Raw genomic sequence first — 20,848 nt, forward strand, 5'->3', positions numbered from 1 at the left:
TGTGAAGAAGTTCAAGCTACTGGTGTCTGTGAGTAGCTTAATAAGGAAATTCCTTGTTAGAAAAAACTCCAAATGTTTAATTTCCAGAATTCACAAATTTAGGATTGTTTTAAAGTTTGGGACTTCTGTGGTTACTTGTGGCTCCACCCCTACCCTTAACTGGACAAGAAAGGAACTGTGTTTCCCTAGCTCTCTGGGTAATTGTAGGTTCTTTTGGCCTAAACAGATTAAATAGTTGGACACCTGTTGCTCTATCCCTGCCCTTAAGTAGCATAGGAGGGGAGCTGGGTTTCCTCAGTCTTCCCAAACAACAGCAGGTACTTTCAGCCTACAGGGACTGAACTGTTGAGTGCCTGTGGATCCACCCCCATCCAGTAATAGGATAGGAGGGGACTGGCGTTTCCTCAGCATCCCCGGGAAATGGGAGGTACTCTTAGCCTACAGAGACTGAACTGATGGGTGCCTGTGGATCCATCCCCACCACCCAAATGGATAGGAGGGGGCTGGTGTTTCCTAAGCCTCTTCAGGCAACAGCAGGCATTTTAGGTCTATATGGACTGAACTGTTGAATGTCAGTGGTATCATTCCCACCGGTAAAGAGCAGAAGGGGCTGTACTCCCTCAGCCTCTCAGAGCAACTGCAGGTATATCCGACCCTCATGGATTAAATTGTTGGGCACTCCAGAGAGTCCATCCTCACCTCCAACAGGGAGCAGAGGCCAGTGCTATGTGAGTCTGCCTGGACACCTGTGGTCAGTTTGGACCCACATGACATAGATTGCTTGCTGCCCACACCTGCAACCATTCCCACTCCAGGTAGAAGAGGAAGGGGCATGAAGCTTCATCAGTCTCTCCAGGCAACTACAGACGGTCTTGTCCTGCATGACTTGGATTATTACACATGGCTGTGCCTCTGTCCCTAGCCCTGGCAGAGGAGGAAGGTGTGAAAAACTTCATCAATTCCTGGGCAACATGAGCAGCTTCAGCCTGCTCAGCTTACAGCACTGAGTATATCCTTGGCTCCTGCTACACAATCAGCAAGAGAGAAAAGGCAAGAAAGCCCTAAACTAAAGAGAGAAACTGCACCCAGAATAAATACATCTAGTAAGCCAGATGCCAAGACACCAACTGAAAATTAAAATCTATAAAAGAAACAGGAAGATATGGCCCAGTTAAAGAAACAAGATAAGCCTCCAGATGACATAAAGGAATTGAGACAACTAATCATAAATCTTCACACAAATCTCCTTAAATAATTCAATGAGATGGCTAAAGAGATTCAGATATTAAAAAGACACTGGGGGACGTGGACTTGGCCCAGTGGATAGGGCATCTGTCTACCACATGGGAGGTCCGTGGTTCAAACCCTGGGCCTCCTTGACCCATGTGGAGCTGGCCCACGTGCAGTGCTGATGAGCGCAAGGAGTGCTGTGCCACGCCGGGGTGTCCCCCACGTAGGGGAGCCCAGCCCACAAGGAGTGCACCCCATAAGGAGAGCCACTCAGTGCAAAAGAAAGTGCAGCCTTCCCGGGAATGGTGCTGCACACACGGAGAGCTGATGCAGCAAAATGACGCAACAAAAAGAAACACAGATTCCCATGCCGCTGACAACAGAAGTGGACAAAAAGAAGAACATGCAGCAAATAGACACAGAGAATAGACAGCTGGGGTGGGGCGGGGGAAGGGGAGAGAAATAAATAAAATAAATCTTAAAAAAAAAAAAAGAAGGGAAGCAGACTTGGCCCAGTGGTTAGGGCATCCGACATGGGAGGTCCATGGTTCACATCCCGGGCCTTCTTTACTCATGTGGAGCTGGCCCACGCACAGTGCTGATGCATGCAAGGAGTGCTGTGCCACGCAGGGGTGTCCCCACACAGGGGAGCCCCATGTGCAAGGAGTGCACCCCGTAAGGAGAGCTGCCCAGCGCAAAAGAAAGTGCAGCCTGCCCAGGAATGGTGCCGCCCACACGGAGATCTGACACAGCAAGATGATGCAACAAAAAGAAACACAGGTTCCCGTGCCACTGACAACAACAGAAGTGGACAAAGAACATGCAGCAAATAGACACAGAGAACAGACAACTGGGGTCAGGGGGAGAAGGGGAGAGAAATAAATAAATCTTTAAAAAAAAAAGACTAGGTGAGCACAAAGAAGAATTTGAAAGCATACATACTAAAATAGCAAATCTTATGAGATGAAAGGCACAGTAAATGAAATTAAAATTACACTTGAATCATATAACAGCAGATTTGAGGAGGCAGTAGAAAGGATTGGTGAGCTTGAAGACTTGGTCTCCAAAAGCAAGCATACAAAAGAACAGATGAAGAATGGAACAGAATGGAAAAAAATTAAACAGGTTCTCAGGTAACTAAATTACAGCAAGAGATGTGTAAACATATGTTTAGTGGGTTTCCCAGAAGGAGAAGAGAATGGAAAAGGAGCAGAAAAAATATTCGAAGAAATAATGGCAGAAAATTTCCCAACCCTATTTAAGGACATACATATCCACGTGCAAGAAGCTCAATGTACTCCCATCCAAATAAATCCAAATAGACCAATTCCAAGACACATACTAATCAGAATGTCAAATGCCTAAGACAGAATTTGAGAGCAGCAAGAGAAAAGTGATGCATAATGTATAAGGGATAGCCAATAAGATAAAGTGCCGATTTCTCATCAGAAGCCATGGAGGCAAGAAGGCAGAGGTATGATATATTTAAGATACTGCAAGAGAAAAATTGCCAGCCAAGAATCTTATGTCTGGCAAGATTGTCTTTTAAAAATGAGGATGAGATTAGAATATTTATAGATAAACAGAAACTGAGAGAGTTTATAACAAAGAGACTGCCTTTGCAGGAAATATTAAAAGGAGTGTTACAGCCTGAAGAGAAAAGAGAGAAAGGATTGGAAGTGAGTCTAGAAATGAAGATTGTGTCGGTAACAGTAACTAAAAGTGTCAAAAGAGTGGTAAAAATAAAATATGACAGATAAAACCCATAGGTCAAAACGGTTGAAATGAGAATTGCCTTTACAGTGATAATATTGAATGCTAATGGATTAAACTCCTCAATTAAAAGACACAGATTGGCAGAATGGATAAGAAATCTGAGCCATCTATATGCTGTCTGCAAGAGACTCATCTTAGATCTAAGGATACCAATAGACTGAAAGTGAAAGGCTGGAAAAGGATATTCCAAGCATGCAGTAAGCAACAACAACAAAAAAGGCTGGAATAGCTATACTTATATTGGATGAAATAGACTTTTAATGCAAAACTGTTATTAGAGACAAGGAAGGACATTTTATATTAATAAAAGAGAAGAAATAACAATCATAAATGTATGTGCTCCTAACCAGGATGCCCCAAGTTACATGAAACAAACACTGACAAAATTGGAGGAAGAAATAGATATCTTCACAATGATAGTTAGAGATTTTAATACACCGCTCTCAGAATTGGATAGAACATCTGGGCAGTGGATCAATAAATAAATAGAGAGCTTGGATAATATGATAAATGGACTAGTAGACATATACAGAACATTGCACCCCAAAACAGCAGAATATACATACTTTTCATGTGCTCATGGATCTTTCGGTGGGATAGACTATATGTTGGGTCACAAAGCAGATCTACATAAATTCAACAAGATCAGAATTATAGAAAGCACTTTATCTGATTATAATGGAATAAAATTGGAAATTTGTGAATTAGTAAAATTTACAAATATAGAGATTAAACAACACACTCTTAAATAATCAATGGGTCAAAGAAGAAATTGTGAGGGAAATGAATAAATATCAAGACAAATGAAAACTAGAACAGAACATATCAGAACTTACAGGGCACAGTGAAGGCAGTGCTGAGAGGGAAATTCAATGCTTTCATTAAAAAAGAAAGAGCTAAAATCAATGACCTAATTTTTTGAACAAGAAGGAATGCTACCAAACTTATTCTATGAAGCCAAAGCCAATGTCAACCTAATAACAATGTCAGATAAAGATATTTTAAAAATTAGACCCATTTCTCTAATGAATATGGATGCAAAAATCTTTAACAAAATACTTGCTAATTGAATCCAAGAACACATTCAAAGAATTGTTCATCATAATTGAGTGGGTTTTATGCTAGGCATGCAAGTTATGGTTCAACACAAGAAAAACATTCAGCATAATACACATTAGTAAATCAAGGGGAAAAAAATCATATGATCCAATTGATTGATGCAGAAAAGACATTTGATAAAATACAACATTCTTTCTTGGTAAAATATTAAAAAGATTTGAATCGAAGGACACTTTCTCAACATGATAAAGGCCATATATGAAAACCCACAGCTAACATTGTACTCAATGGTGAAAGACTGGAAGCTTTCCCATTGAGATCTGGAAGAAGAAAATGATGCCCATTGTCATCACTGTTGTTAAATATAGTGCTAGAATTTCTAGGTACAGCAATTAGGAAAGAAAGAAAAGACATCTGAATCGAAAAGGAAGAAATATAATAAAACTTTCACTGTTTGCAGATGATATGATCTTATATCTAGAAAGACCTGAAAAATCTACAACAAAGCTGCTAGAGCTAATAAATAATTTCAGTAGTGTCAGGATAAAAGATCAATACACAAAAAAATCAGTGCTATTTCTATATAATTATAATGCAGAATCTAAGGGGGAGATCAGAAAAATAATTCCATTTACAATAGCAACTAAAAGAATCAAATACTTAGGAATAAACTTAACTAAGGATGTAAAGCACGTGTATTCAGAAAACTGCAGTGCATTGTTAAAAGAAATTTTTTAAAAAGCTAAATAATTGGAAGAACATTCCATGCTCTTGCATCAGAAGACTATATATCATTAAGATGTCAATTCTGGGAAGTGGGTGTGGCTCAAGCAATTGGGCTCCTGTCTAGCATATTGGAGGTCGAGGGTTTGTTTCCTGGTGCCTCCTGGTGAAGGTTGACCTGTGTGGTGAGCTGGCTGACATGAAGTGCTGGCCCATGCAGCAACCTGGTCTGAGTAGAGTCTTGGCCTGTGCAGAGTGCTGACCTACGTGGCAAGCTAGCCTGAGCAGAGAGCTGGTGCAACAAGATGACGTGACAAAAAGAGACACAGAGGAGAGACAATAAGACATAGCAGACCAGGGAGCTGAGGTGGCAAAAGAGATTGAGCACCTCTCTCCCACTCCAGAAGGTCCCAGGATCAGTTCCTGGTGCCACACAAAAAGAAGACAAACAGAAACAAGAATGCAGAGCAAATGGACTAAGAAAGTAGACAGTGGGGGCAGGGAGGGGGGTGAAGATGAATAAATCTTTTTTTTTTTTTTAAAGATGTCAATTCTACAAATGGAAAACATGATTATCATATTTATTTAGAAGGGTTGGGGGCCCTGAATAGCCAGAAACTTCTTAAAAAGGAAAAGCAAAGTTGAAGGACTCCCACTTCCAGACTTTAAATAATATTACCTAGCTGCAGTGGTGAAAACACCATGGTATTGGCATAAAGGTAGACACATAGATCAGTTGAACTGAATAGATTGTTCAGAAACAGACCTTTATTTACATCTATGGTCAAGTGATTTTTGACAAGCCTGTCAAACCCACCCAGCTTGGGCAGAACAGTCTATTCTACAGATGGTGCTGGGAGAACTGGATATCCATATCCAAAAGAAAGAAAGGACCCTTATCTCACACCTTATACAAAAATTAACTCAAAATGGACCAAAGATCTAAATATAAAAGGAAGAACCATAAAGCTTCTAGAAGAAAATGTAGGGAAACATCTTCAAGACCTGGTGGTAGGTGGTGCTTTCTTAAACCTTATACTGAAAGCAGGAGCAACAAAAGAAAACATGGCTAAATGGGACCTCCTCAAACACTTTCCTGATTCAAAGGACTAGGTCAAGAAGGTGAAAAGACAGCTCACTCAATGGGAGATAATATTCGGAAACCTCTTATCTGATAAGGGTTTGATTTCCATTCTATATAAAGAGATCATACAAGTCAACAATAAAAGAGCAAGCAAACCAATTAAAAAATGGGCAAAAGATTTAAATAGATATTTCTCCAAAGAGGAAATACAAATGGTCAAAAAGCACATGAAAAAATGTTCCCTGTCCTTAGCTATTAGGGATATGCAAATCAAAATGACAATGAGATCATCTCACAGGGCATAGAATGGCCATTATTGAAAAAACAGAAAACACCAAGTGCTGGAGAGGATGTGGAGAAATATGAACACTCCTTCGCTGTTGGTGGGATTGTAAAATGGTGTAGCCTCTTTGGAAGACAGTTTGGTAGTTCCTCAGGAAGTTCAATATACAACTGCCATATGATCCTGCAATTCCTCTAGTAGGAATATATCCAGAAGAATTAAAAGCTGTGACACGAACAGTTTCATAGCGGCATTATTCCATTGCCAAAAGATGGAAACAACCCAAGTGTCCATCTGGATGAGCAAAATGTGGTATATACATACAATGGAATACTGTGCTGCAATAAGAAGAAATGAAATTGGGACACATCAAGATTCTTCAATCTTGAAGACATTATCTTAAGTGAAGTAAGCCAGACACAAAAGGATGAATATTTTTTGGTCTCTTTAATATGAAATAAATACCAAGAATAAACACATGAATTTAAAACCTAGAGTATAGGTCATTAGGAGATAAGGGGAGGGTGATAAGAATTACTGATGTTAATGTATGTATTTAATTAACTTGACTCTAAAAGTGTGGAAGTGGATAAAGTTGATGGTAATATATTATAATGAGCATCAGCTGGTTTATAAATCAGATTGTGGCTGAAAAGCATAATCTAGGGATGTACATGTCATTTGAAAGAAAGAGAATAATCTAGGGACTGAATAACAGTGAACCCAGAGGTTGATGAGAATTGTGGTTGATGGTATAGATGCAAGAGTGTCTTTCTGTGAGGTAGAGCAGATGTACATCCCTATTGCAGGGTGGTGGGAATATGGAGAAGCATGGGAAAAATACAATTGGTGTGACCTGTGGATTATGGTTAACAGAAATACTGTAATATTCTTGCATCAATGCCAAAGGTATACTGTGTTGATAATGGGGGATGTGGAAAAAGTATGCCAAGTGTGCACTATGGACCATGGTTGGTGGTAAAAATCTAATGATATTCTCTCATAATGCATAACAAATATTCCACTATGTTGTGGTGTGTTGGTGAAGGGGTGTTGTATGGAAATTCTACACACGTGCATGATTTTTTGGTAAGTTCACAACTTCTGTAATAAAAATATATTTTAAAAAATAGTAGGGTTGGTTGGGGGAAAAATACACCAAATGTAAGATTGGGACTATAATTATTAGTAATATTTTGACCATGCTCTTGCATAGTTTGTAAGAAATGTTTCATAACAATGCAAGGTGTTGGTGGAGGGGTGATGTGTAGTATACCTTTATGATGTTATGCATATTTATTTGGTAAGTTCACAACTTGTACTATACTCTTATTGTTTATGTATTTTTATGTATAAATGGACATACTTCAATTAAAAATATTTTTTAAAAAGATTGGGAGTTCTAAAAACTTATATATTTTGGTTGATGTATGTCAAATGACATCTTTCCTAAATACCCTGCGGTGAGAAGTACTAGTTGTGCCCATTTAAAGGAACAACTTCCCCACAAATATTACTTAGATATGTATATCAGTGGGTAACATTCTCACTGAAAAAGTTCTTCTCTCCCTCCTTCCCTGCCTCCCTCCCTTTTACTCTGTTTTGGGTATGGAGGATATAGCAGTATACAAACTAGACAAGGTCTCTCCCTTCAGAGGATTTTATCGAAGGGAGGCATATAGTAAATAAATTTATTGTCATGTGGCAAGATTTTTGTCACAGTTTAGCCAAATCCTTTTATTATTTCTAGTACTTAGCAATTAGGTGTGATATTTTTGTTTATTAGATGATTATTAATAATGAGAGCTCTAATACTGAATTATTATAAAAAGTGTATATTAGTAATGTAATAGTGGTTACAATGGAACATTGGCCATGATTCAGAAATATTTTTGGTTGTAAAAGCATTTGTTAGAATTAAATTTAAGTTTCTTTACATAAGTTAAAATTTATATTTTGCTCTGATGGAATGGACAACATTCTTTCTTATGATGCAAGTTTTGGCAGTATTGGTAGAAAGACACTAGTAAGACTATAGCTTTATAGTTTGAAAAGACTGGAAATGGAAAAAACGGAAACATAAAAGATCATATGATGCTTACAGTTTTTCAAATAATCTTCATGTGGAGTTTTTAGTCTTTTCTTTAGATCAGATTTTGCATATTTGAATGAAACATAAAGGCTTGATATCAGTTCACACTTCAATTAAAGAGGAATAAGTCATATTGGTCTCCAAGTTCTTTAGATATTACATTCAGGAATCATCCAGCTACTTGCCAAGAAAATTTCATTATGTGTGTATTTGAACCTTTGAGTGTAGAACTGCTGAGTTAAAGGAGAAGAGGAAAAAGCACAGTTTCTGCTTAAACACTCACCACTATTTGAAAAGATGTTTTCAAAAGTTTGCCTAAACCTTAGAAAGTGGGATTACATTTCCATTGAAATTGTTATGATGTAGTACTATTCCTACTCCAGGCTGTAATAATCCTGTTAGATCCATAATAAGATTATCCTTATTTCTGTGTATAAATATGAGTATGTATAAACACACACACATGCTAATTTTTAAAAATAGAGCTTTCTTTTTCCTTTATAAAAGTGTTATATTCTCATTCAATAAAATTTGGAAATACAGGGAAAAACAATTATAAAGTGTTATATTAGTTATACTTTGGAACCTGTGTATAGTATAAATTCATTCTTTCAATCTGTGATGCCAGAATTAACCTTTTTTGTTTCCTTACAAATTACAACCTGTCACTCTTCATTCTCTTACCAGCTGAACAGTGGGATAAAGAATTTCATTCCCTTTATAGTTTTGATGGTATGAATAGATAAGGCCTGGAGTTCAAGTAGCTTGGTGAGGAATAGAATGAAGAGTCCTAGGAAAATTTGTTATTTGTTAAGAGAGTAGTTATGATCTTTGTGGGATTACTTCTTTGGTGAAAAAGTCTTTATAATTAGAGTTTTTACTCTAGATTACAATTTAGGAGGAAGGGTTTATTTCTGAACGAAATTTTCAGGAGAACCCCAATATGGGAGAGATAAAAGCTAGAATAGACCTCAGAGCCCTGTCAAAGATTGATTTGAAAACCATGCATTTAGATATTTAGTTCTATTGATAATATCATTTTGTCTTACTAAGGTTTTACACTCATTAAGTTCTGTCAATTAGATACCAGGGTGAGAATGATGGATTTTAGAGATTTTAAATAAGAAATAACCTGGAATTCAGTGGGAAGAAAATAAAACTGAGAAGTCATGTTTATATACTTCTTACCAAGTTTTGTTAGGGATTCATATATGCATTGTTTATTGTTAATATCGCTAAGCTTTACTATTTTAAAAATTGTATTTGTGAAAGAATTCTGGATGTAAGATATTTATTTAAAGTTGAGCAAATTGTGGGGATAAACTATTTTAACTTGTTTTGATGGCAGAGTAATTCTAAGTACAAGACTATTGGAAGTTTATGCATTATTGAAGACCTATGGTTTTGTATTTAATTTATTATAATTATTATCAAATACAGAAAATAGATGATATAATGAATTCTATGTCCCAGATTCAACAGTTACCAAAATTTTCACCTATTTGCTTTATGTACCAACATTTCTTTCTTTCTTCCTTCCTTTCTTTGCTTCATATTTCAAATTAAATTCCTGGCTTTTTGTCATTTTACTTTTTAGTATTTAAATATGTATCTCATAAAAATGGGCATTTCCCCACCGCCCTAATCCAGTTATCAATCCTAATAAAATTATCATTTCCCCAATGGTCTCAAACTTTTTTTTTTCCTGAGTGTTTTCTTGTGTCATTTTTTAAAAAGTTTTAAATTTTTTATTGAAGTATATCATTCATATATGAACATGCATAAACAATAAGTATAGAGTAAAGATTGTGAACTTACAAAATAAACATACGAAACATCACACAGGGGTCTCCTACTTTTGTTTTTTTTAAATCCTCGTTCATGGAAAACTCATGGATTGTATTTAGGTGTCATTTCTTTCTTTTTTTAATAGAGATGTAGATTTACAGAAAAATCATGCATAAAATAGAGTTCCCATATACCACTCTATTAGGGTATCATGTTTTTTGAGTCTCTTAGAATTCAAAGCAATTCTTTCTTTTACTTTTTTGAAGAAATTAGGTCAGTAGTACTGTAAGGTAGTCCACATTCTAGGTTTTTCTTGTTTTCCCCTAGCATCATTTATTCTTACACCCTATTATATATTTCATGTGAAAATGTTAGTTCTCAAGCTTGATTAGATCCAGTGTTACAGCAAGAATATTTTATAAGTGATGCTCTGAATTTTATATTGTAACACTTCAGGAAATACTTAATGTCTGGTTGCCCCATCAAAGATCCATATGTTTTAAGAAATTATAATATCTACAAATTTCATATTTGCTGCCTTCATTCATAGAATACTAGAATAGAAGAATTTTAGTTCTTATCTAATATAGTCCCTTCATTTATGTCATAAGGAAATTGAAGCTCAGGTAAGTTATATGACTTACCCAGGATCCCATGTCTAGTTAGTTGTAAATTTAATAAAGTCCTAGAAATCTCTATTTCAGAATTCTTTACATTTTGCCACACTATAATTTTTAGTATGCTTTTAATATTATTTTATTTGGCTTTAAGATATATGAAAATGAAAGGAAGGTGGTGTGTGTAATATTTTAGTAAGGGTCATTAGCATATATATTTATATAAGTTCTTTAATATTACAAGCATTAAATATCGGCATCTAATGTAATTGGAAAAGACCTTTGTACCATCATGCAAGAGGTTAGGAATTTTGTAAGGGAAATGTGTAGGTATTTGTTAATAGCATTTCTGATTTCTGTAGATTGTTTTAGACATTTAAACCTATTTTTCTGTGGAGGTGAACTCTAATAGTTTAACTGTGTTTTAACTTCTGACTGTAATAGAAGAATGAAATTCCCTTTATAGGTACTATTCCATAAATCATAATATAATTAGAACTTTGGATTGAAATGACACATGCGTTATGTTGTAAACTGATATGTCATTGCTTCCTTCTTTTCACTCAAAGAGTATTGATGAAATCTCCATCTCCAGCATTACACCCACCGCAGAAGTACAAAGATAGAGGAATTTTACATCCAAAACGAAACACTGATGACCGATCTGATCAATCTTCTGTGAAATCTACAGACAGTAGTAGTTACCCAAGTCCCTGTGCTAGCCCTTCTCCTCCATCCTCAGGAAAGGTATAGTATCTAAAAGTAGGCAAATGTAGTGAAGAACTTATTTGTAGCATATCTAATCTTACATATTCAAACAAATTTACAAAAGATTTCTACTTTTGAGTTATTAATTGTGGCCTCTGGTCTAGATATAAATCAAAACTGACAAATCTGAGACACCTTGACTCAATTTTTTAGTTTTTCCTGCTCACCAAGTATTTTTAGTTACTACCTTTTCAGGGTGTTTAAAATGTGAACATATCATTCACTGATAGCAAGCTGTACTAGGCAGTTCATTATTTCCTTTCTACTTCTGTATAACCTTTTTGGTTAAAACAAACAAGAAGAAGATTATCTTAATTTAAGTTAATTTTGGTTTATAATTTCAGAGTTGAAAACACTGGTTTCTTTCAATTGTTAGTTGATTTCTGCAATGCAATTGTTATATTTAAAAACACAAGGCAGGATGGGGTTAGGAAGGTAAGAAATGTTGGTATAGAGTTGAGATCTAAATGTCTTTTTGTAAATTTCTCATATGAATTATTTCAAATGTTTAGAATGTGTTTATTTTACTTTCCTGTCTTAGTACTTGTGTGTTTTGATTAATGGTTATTTATTATGTGTTGTGTTTTGAAGATAATGTCCACCTTTAACACTCTTGATAGAAAAGAGAAAAAAGAAGTGTTTTGTGGGTTTTCATTCTTAGATTTTGGTTTTCTCCTTTTTTAAAAATTTTATTTTATTTTAAAACATCTTTATTAAAGTATAATTTATACACAGTAAAATTCACCAATTTACACTGCAATTCAGTGAATTTTGACAAATGTGTACAATCATATAACCACTACCACCGTCATACGCAGGACAGTTCTCCACCCCTGGTAACTGCTGATCTTTTCTCTGTCCCTGTAAATGGATTCATATATATATATATAGTTTTTTAAAAATGTATCACTCATTTCACTTATAATGCTTTTGAGATTCATACATATTGTTGAATGTATTGAGCTTATTAGTTTTTATTGCTGAGTAGTATTCCATTGTAAGAATATACCACAATTTGTTTAACTATTCACTAGTTGATGGACATTTAAGTTGTTTCTAGTTTTTGGTCATTATGAATAAAGCTGATGTATAAACATTTGAGTACAAGTCTTTGTGTGGAAATATGTTATCGCCCCCCACCCTTGGGTAAATACTAGGGAGTAGGATTGTTGGATTTATAGTGAATGCATGCTTTTACAAGAAACTACCCAACTTCTTCCAAAAAGACTATACTATTTTACATTCCCTCCATCAATCTCTGACAGTTCCAGTTGTTCCAAAACCTCCATGATATTTGGTATAGTTTTAAAAATTTTAGTCATTCTACTGGGTCTATAGTGATAGCCCCCTGTAGTTTTTATTTGTATTTCCCCTGTGACTAATGATGTTGAACATCCTTCCATGTGCTTATTTATATATTCTTTGGGTGACAAGTCTGTTTAAATTTTTTGTCCATTTGTGGGGATTCCTTTTTAAAATTGATTTGTAAGTGTTCCCTTTGTGTTCTGAATGTAAGAATTATGTATGTTTTGCAAGTTTTTCTAACAGTTTGTGGCTTGTCTTTTTCATTTTATTAACAATGTCTTTTGAAGAGCAAACATTTTTCATTTTGATCAAGTGTATTAAGTCAATGTTTTCTATTTATATTTTTTGTGCCCTAAGAAATCTTTGCTTAACCCAAGATAACAAAGATTTTCTCCTTTGTTTTCTTCCAGAAGTTTTATAGTTGGAACTCTTACATTTAGGTATATAATCTGTTTTGAGTTCATTTTTACTTGTAGTATAAGGTGTGGGTCAAATTTCATTTTTTAACTTACAGTTATGCAGTTGTTCCAGAAGAATTTTTTGAAAATATTATTCTCTTCCCATTGAATTACCTTAGCACCTTTGTCAAAAGTCAATTGACTATACATGTGTTGTCTATTTTTTGAACTCCCTATTCTGTTTTGTTGATTGTATGTTTCTCCTTTTGTCAGTTCCTCACTGGCTTGAATACATAGCTTTAGAGGAAGCATTAAAATCAATTCATGTTTGTCCTAGAACTTTGTTCTTCTTTTTCAAAATTATTTTGGCTGTTCTAGGTCCTTTGTACTTTCATATAAATTTTAGAGTCAGCTTGTCAATTTATTAAAAAAAAAGTTATTTGGTATTTTGAATGGGATTGCATTGAATCTATAGATCAATTTGGAAAAATTTGACAGTTAACAATGTTTAATCTTCTAACTCATGTTCATGAAGTATCTTGCCCTTTATTTAGTTATTCTTTAATATCTCCTTAGCAATGTTTTGTAGATCTCAAGGTACAGATATTACACATTTTTGGTTAAATTTATCCGTTTCAGTTGTAGATGCTCATTTTTATAAAATTCCAATTTTCAGTTGTTCATTGCTCGTATGTAGAAATACATTTAAATTTTTTTTTTTTTTTTTGGTACCTATTCCTGTATCCCTTGATATTACTTACCTCACTTATTAATTCTAGTAGCTTTATTTGTGGATGTCTCAGGATTTACTACATGTATAATCATGTTATCTATTAATAAAGATAGTTTTACTGTTTCTCTTTCGACTCTGGATGCCATTTATTTCTTTTCCTTGCCTTATTTCACTGGTTAAAGCTTCTGGTGAAATGTCAAATAATGTTCAGAGTGGACATATTTGCCTTGATCTTAGGGATAAAGCATTAAGTCTGTCACCATTTAGTATAATGCTAACTGTAGGTATTTTGTAGATGCCCTTTTTCATCTTGAGGATATTTCCTTTTGGATCTAGTCTTCTTAGAGTTTTATTAAGAATAAGTGTTGAATTATGTGCAGTTCTTTTTAAACATTTATTGAAATGTTAACATGGCTCTTCTTTTTTTGGTTTATTAATGTAATGATATTAATTGAATTTGGATGTTTATTTCTCACTTGATCATCAGGTATTATCGTTTTTTAATACTGGTGGATTTGATTTCCTAAAACTTTGTTAAATGGGGGTGTTTGTTCATGACGTATATTATTCTGTAGTTATTTTTTCATTGTGTTATCTTTGTATGGTTTTGATTTCAGGGTAATGATGGCCTTACAAGATTAGTTGAGAACTGCTTTTTCCATTTCAGGTTTTTGGAAGAGAGGTATAAAATTGATTATAGAGTTATGTATAGAATTGTTTAGAAAAGATTAGGTCTTTTAAATGTTTGATAGAATTCACCAGTAAGTTCATTTTTAACTTGCAGTAGTATATCTTGAATCAGTATATACCAGTTCAGGTATGGTTTAAGAATTTTGCTGTAGTGTACTTTCATTTTCACCCTTTAGTCCTTTGTATTTTTCTCATGTATTTTATTTCTTCTTATACTATAAATGCCACTATATATTATTTTTTTCCTCTGGCTTCTTTTGAAATATTCTTTTTATGACTGTTTTTCAGCACTTTGATTATGACATCATTTGGTCTGTCTGGTTCTCTTTTTGTTGTTCTTTGATCAGCGTGTTTATAGTTCCTATCAATTTTGGAAAATATAAGTCCATTATTTCTTCAAATATTTTTTAAATCTCCCTCTCTCTCTTCCTCTATGGGACTCTAGATATACAATGTAAGGTCACTTGATATTTTTCCACAGATGACTGATACTCTCTTGTTTTCCAGTAATTTTTTTCTTTGCTTCAGTTTTTATAGTTTCTATTGCTATATTTCTAAGTTCACGGCTGTTTTCATTTATAATATCCAATCTGCTGCTTATCCCTTCTAGCATATTCTCAAGAAGTTTTCTTTTGGTTTTTTTAAAAATGTCTTCTATTTTTCCTCTCCTCATACTCCTGTTTTCCACTACTTTCTTGTACACAGTGAACATGTTTATAATAGCTGTCTTAACATTCTTGTCCCCTAATTCCATCATTTCTGTCGTTTCTTAGTCAGTATGTATTGATTAAATTTTCTTGTGGTTATGAAATCATATTTTCCTATTTCTTTGCATTCCTCATAACTTTGTTTGGCTGCTAGATTTTTGTTATATTCCTTTAAATAGTGTTAGACTTCATTCTGGTACAGTTTGGGAAAGAGTTTAATCCTTTCAAGGTTTGCTTTTAAGCCTGTGTTAGGTAACCCAGAGCAGTCTTTATTTTGGGACTAATTTAGTCCCAATGCCAGGATATGATCCTTCTGTGGCCCAGTGCTCTATGTAGTATAAGATCTCTACATTCTCACTGTAGATAGCATGACATATTCCAAACCATGTGTGAGATTTGATAATCGTTTGGTCTACTGCTTTCCTTTTGACTCTTTCCCTGACCTCAGTTAGTTTTTCTTACCTTGTGCATGTCAGTACTCAGCCAAAAACTTGTAGGACCCCTCTGCAGTTCCCTGGAGCACTCTTTCTGTGCAATTCCTTTCTATATAGTACACTGTCATGCATATTCTAGCCACTTTGACCTCTGAACGCTAATCTGTCTCCACAACTCATTGAGACCACTGAACTCTGTGTCCCCTTTCCTGCACTGTCACTTGGAAACTGCCTCCAGGTAGTAAGATAGAGCAATTTTTGTTGTGTATTTTCAGATTGTGAAAGTTTATTAGTCTTTTCTGAAAGTCTATTTGGAGCATAAATCAAAGTTGGTAATCTTGGATCCTTCCGGATAAGGGTTTTTTAATACTCTGAAATGAGTACTTAGTTTTAGTTCTTTAACCTCGTTTTGGTTGAGCCTTGTGTAAGTTTTCAGGCATAATGGAGTTATTTGCATTTGTTGAATACTTGGTAAAATATTTTGGCTTATGTATTTATGAAGATGTTATGTAATGGAGCCTATTGATTTTGAAAGGTCAAATTACTTTTTAAGAGCCTATGCATTTTTTTATAGGGCTCAAAATCTCCTTCACCAAGACCAAACATGCCTATTCGATACTTCATAATGAAGAGTAGCAATTTGAGAAATCTTGAGATTTCTCAACAGAAGGGTATCTGGTCTACAACCCCTAGTAATGAGCGGAAACTAAATCGAGCCTTTTGGGAAAGCAGCATGGTTTACTTGGTATTTTCTGTTCAAGGATCTGGACATTTCCAGGTGAGTCATTCTGAGGTAGAAAAATGTGTTTTTTCTGGCTGTGGATTAGACCATAGAAATAAAAACCTGGCTTTTTATTGCATTTGAATGCAAAAATGACTGTTGCTTGACTGAGAATGAGGAATATATTGCACCTCTTCTGGGGAATTATAGAACTGTGATCCCTTTGTTATTTTCTTGTTTTACTAAAGCCAGATAAACAACATCTCTTTCTGAAGACTTTATTATTATTTTTTTAAGATTTATTTTTTATTTATTTCTCTCCCCTTCCCTCCCCCCGCCGCCGCCCAGTTGTCTGCTCTCTGTGTCCATTTGCTCTGTGTTCTTCTGTGTCTGCTTATATTCTTGTCAGCGGCATCAGGAATCTGTGTCTCTTTTTGTTGTCATCTTGCAGCGTCACCTCTCCGTGTATGTGGCGCCACTCCTGGGCAGGCTGTGCTTTTTTTACATGCAGCTCCTCCTTACTGGGTGCACTCCTTTTGTGTGGGCCTCTCCTACACAAGGGACATCCCTACGTGGCATGGCACTGCTTGTACGCATCAGCACTGCGTGTGGGCCAGCTGATCACATGGATCAGGAGGCCCTGGTTTGAACTCTGGACCTCCCATTCCCATGTGGTAGGCAGACACTCTATCAGTTGAGCCAAATCCACTTCCCCTGAACACTTTAAATTTACTAATTCTCGGGTGGATTAATATCTGAATTTACAAAATAATGAATTTATCATTTGATATTTATTACTATAATTTTCAGAAATAAAAGCTTAGACATTAGATTGTATCAATTTATCATAGATTAATGTGGACTTAAAGAGTTTTTACTACATTATTTAGAAAATATTAATATTTGAAACTGTTAGAGGATGAATTTGTGAATATTGTTAACTAAATCTCTTATAAAAATATATTTAGTAAGTAGTTTATTTTTTGTTTTATTTGATATATATTATTTTTATATTACAGTTTACCTTAAAACAAACAAACAAAAAACTCAGAGCATTGTCAGATAAATTGAATTTAGGTAGTTTAATGCTTCCTTACCTCTACCCTTTACTCCTGTTTTACCAACAGGGATTTTCTAGGATGTCTTCTGAGATAGGAAGGGAGAAGAGCCAGGATTGGGGCTCCTCTGGACTAGGAGGAGTATTTAAGGTTGAATGGATACGAAAAGAAAGTCTTCCATTTCAGTTTGCACACCATTTACTTAATCCTTGGAATGACAACAAGAAAGTCCAAATAAGCAGAGATGGGCAGGTATACAATGGCATTTTAATTTTTTCCTTCCACTTAATTTTGCTTTGTTTAGTTTTGCTGTTATTTAGTGATTTGAAGAGTAAATTGTATATTTCTTATGTACATGGGGAATAGTGATTTATGTCTGTAAAAGAGCTAGTAAAAACTTTCTTGCAAATGTATCTGGCAGAGTTCATTGCTTTTAATTTTTTTTTCTTTTAACATTTTGTAAATTTGATTTCTCACTATTATAAAATCTTTGATAAACCACTTTTTGGAGGTGCTATGATCAAAACTCAGTTCAGTTCTGAAGCAATTTGACTAAGGTTTCAAGAAGAAAAGAATAACTTTATAGCTGTAACTTATGTGTAAAATAAATCTTTTTATACTCTGTTGGCTTATTTTAGCTTTATTATGTTTTGCTTGGCCTTCATGAGGCTGCTGAAATGTATTTTAAAGTAGTTAAGGTGACAGGAATTAACATATTGACAAAATACCATGCTAGCTATTATTTTATATGACCTAATTTATAGTTGCATAAAATGAGTTACTAGTCCAGTTTTATATAGGAGAAAATAGACTCCCAGGGATTAGTCTTGCTTATGGTCACATGGCTAATAATTTATTTGAACCTTTATGACTTACTTCAAATGACTGGGTAAAAAATTTCCTGTTTCTTTTTAAGGGTCTATCAGAGGTCTCATGCCATAAGAGGATTTTATATTTTATTCGGTTGTATAAGAATATTTATTTTTATCCTATAAATTATTTGGAAATAAGTCTAATTTGAATAATTGCTAAGATAAGAATGTGTAATCACCTGAGATAGTTTCTTGGAAAAAACAAAAAACAAAAACCCAAACACCTGATATGCTAGGTTTCACAGTTAATCTTTGGAAGTCCAAGCTAAGTGCTTTTACCAAATCTCCATTAAAAACAAATCCATTGCTTTCAAATAGAAAAGTTTCCATAAGGATTCCATGGAAACCTCACATCATTTTCTTACAAATATAGTTGAGATATTTGCAGGGTATCACTACAATATTAAGTCTGGGTTGTCAGTTCCATAAATCTTAATACATAGAATTAGAATAATGAAAATCATATGATTTTAGCATGTTCTAATAGAAAAGTGAAATTTAAAGTGATTTTCTTGAATGATTGAAAAAAATTTTAATATAATTCTTTTTATGTTTATTTTGACTTTTGATTTATCTAGGAACTAGAACCTCAGGTTGGTGAACAGTTGCTCCAGTTATGGGAACGCCTTCCTTTGGGAGAAAAAACCACAACTGATTGAAACTCAGGTTATAGCATATTTGACTTTGAATACAGTGTCAGTATTTTTGATCACTAAGAGTGTCTTTCAGATCATTCATCTGTCTTTTTTTTTTTTTTTTTTTTAGTCTCTTCTAGAACTCTTAGCTGGATCATCATGCCTATTTAAAACCAATGAATGCACTGACTTCCAAAAACTGAGATGGAGTTCTGTTTTATGAATGGGCTTTTCTAGGTTAGAGCATTGCTTCAGAACCATCATCTTAATATAAAAGACAAAAGGATCATTTTGATTTTTTATTTTGGTCATAGGGAATGATCACATAAAGTTTGTTAACTGTATGTTTATAATTCAGTGAAATCTAGCAGTTTAGTTATTTGACAAAATAGCAGCTACTTTAAACATTTAATTTGAAGTGAAACATTTGTTTAGAACACTGACTTAACAATTCTTATTGATGATTTTTTAATGCAAAATATATTGTTTTCTTTTAAGAAAGGCCTGAACTATCACTAAATCTGAGCACTGCTTTAGAAGAGTCAAATATTAAGAGTTATTAAAAAAACAAAAACCAAAAAACCAAATTCCAAAATTGTTACTTTTAAAAATAGTATATGCTTAGTAAGGGCTATTCATGCTGCCATTTTTAATCTGAGATACAATAAGGAAAGGGGGATTTTTTTCTTTTTAATGATTATGAAATACAATAAAATCTGAAGAAAGGCAGAGAGTCCCTCCCTGCATTTGATCAGATCAGATTAAGTGTTCAGTTTTATTCCTCGTACTCCCTCATTTAACCTAATGTGTACCATAACCGATCCTTCTTCCCACTTTACAATCTTCACACATCTCTTATTTTAGCACAGTAATTGTGACCTCTTGGTTTTGGTTAGTGAAACTGGACTTAGACAAATTAAAAATGCAAATACGTTTAAACAAATTTTAAAATTGCTCAACAGTTAGAAGGTAGTTTTGTTGCTAGTAAAGCCTGCAAGCAGCATAATTCTAAATGCTGCCTTATATTGTTTTTTTTCCCAGTACTTTTTCTCCTACTTATGTTTTCAGATATGATTTCTCTGTTTTACATTTATGATTTAATAAATAGGGAGTTATTTTTTGTAAGCCTGTGCTAGTGCCACGTTACAGATTTCTTTGCTATCTCAGAAGTATTTGGTTGGATCTCTTTACCACCAGTCTGTAAAGTTTAAAGTTTCATTAGAGACTTTCTGAAGGGCATGATAAAGGTACAAGGAAAATGAAAGAAATGTCTTGGTTACTGAGCTCTTAATAGAATCGGTTTGATAGCATTTCTCATGATGCATTTGGGTCATTGTTTAAAAAACAAACATGAATCTTCTTTAAAGATAAAAACAAAACTCAGAGTCTCTGGTTCTAAATTTGAGAACAAAGAAGTGAAAAATCATGGGTTAATATAAAATCTGAGAAAATCTAGAACCCGTCTTTCTCTGGGAAAGCATAACTGGTGCATTAGTTTAGAACGTCACCTGTGATTTTTGCCTGTATTTTCAGTTATTGGGTTTTTCATTTTATACTTTGACACATGCCTGTAAATTGAGCCTATATGAATTATGTTCCACTTTATATGTATTATAACTCTTTTCCTGTTAGAATAACTTTTGTTTTCCTAACAATGTATACATTTTGTTTAGGTATATACTTAGCAGTTCAGTATTCTAAATTTGGAAGTAAGCATTTAAAAAAAATAAAACTTGTTTTAATTTCCCTGTGTATTCTCATATCTATCCCTGTATGTAAATGATTAGTTTGTTGGTATTTAAAATATATACAATTTGATGTAATAAAAAGCTGTTTTGGGGAGAGATGAACATTAAATATGCTTATTATATGAAA

At 34.2% G+C, this 20,848-nt stretch overlaps 1 protein-coding gene across 3 annotated transcripts in view; it reads left to right on the forward strand.

The window, feature by feature from the left end:
• The window catches only part of YTHDC2 (YTH N6-methyladenosine RNA binding protein C2), a 143,181-nt gene extending 122,333 nt beyond the window's left edge, over window positions 1–20,848 (forward strand). For all 3 annotated transcript variants that reach the window (XM_071209454.1, XM_058277155.1, XM_058277147.1), the window contains exons 26-30: window positions 11,222–11,399; window positions 16,262–16,465; window positions 17,536–17,718; window positions 18,917–19,004; window positions 19,104–20,848. In XM_071209454.1, coding sequence (XP_071065555.1) covers window positions 11,222–11,399; window positions 16,262–16,465; window positions 17,536–17,718; window positions 18,917–18,997 — 646 coding nt within the window. In that variant the 3' untranslated portion in view covers window positions 18,998–19,004; window positions 19,104–20,848. The remainder of the gene's footprint in view (window positions 1–11,221; window positions 11,400–16,261; window positions 16,466–17,535; window positions 17,719–18,916; window positions 19,005–19,103) is intronic.

This window comes from Dasypus novemcinctus, chromosome 2, assembly GCF_030445035.2.
Source record: "Dasypus novemcinctus isolate mDasNov1 chromosome 2, mDasNov1.1.hap2, whole genome shotgun sequence".
NCBI classification, from domain to species: domain Eukaryota; kingdom Metazoa; phylum Chordata; class Mammalia; order Cingulata; family Dasypodidae; genus Dasypus; species Dasypus novemcinctus.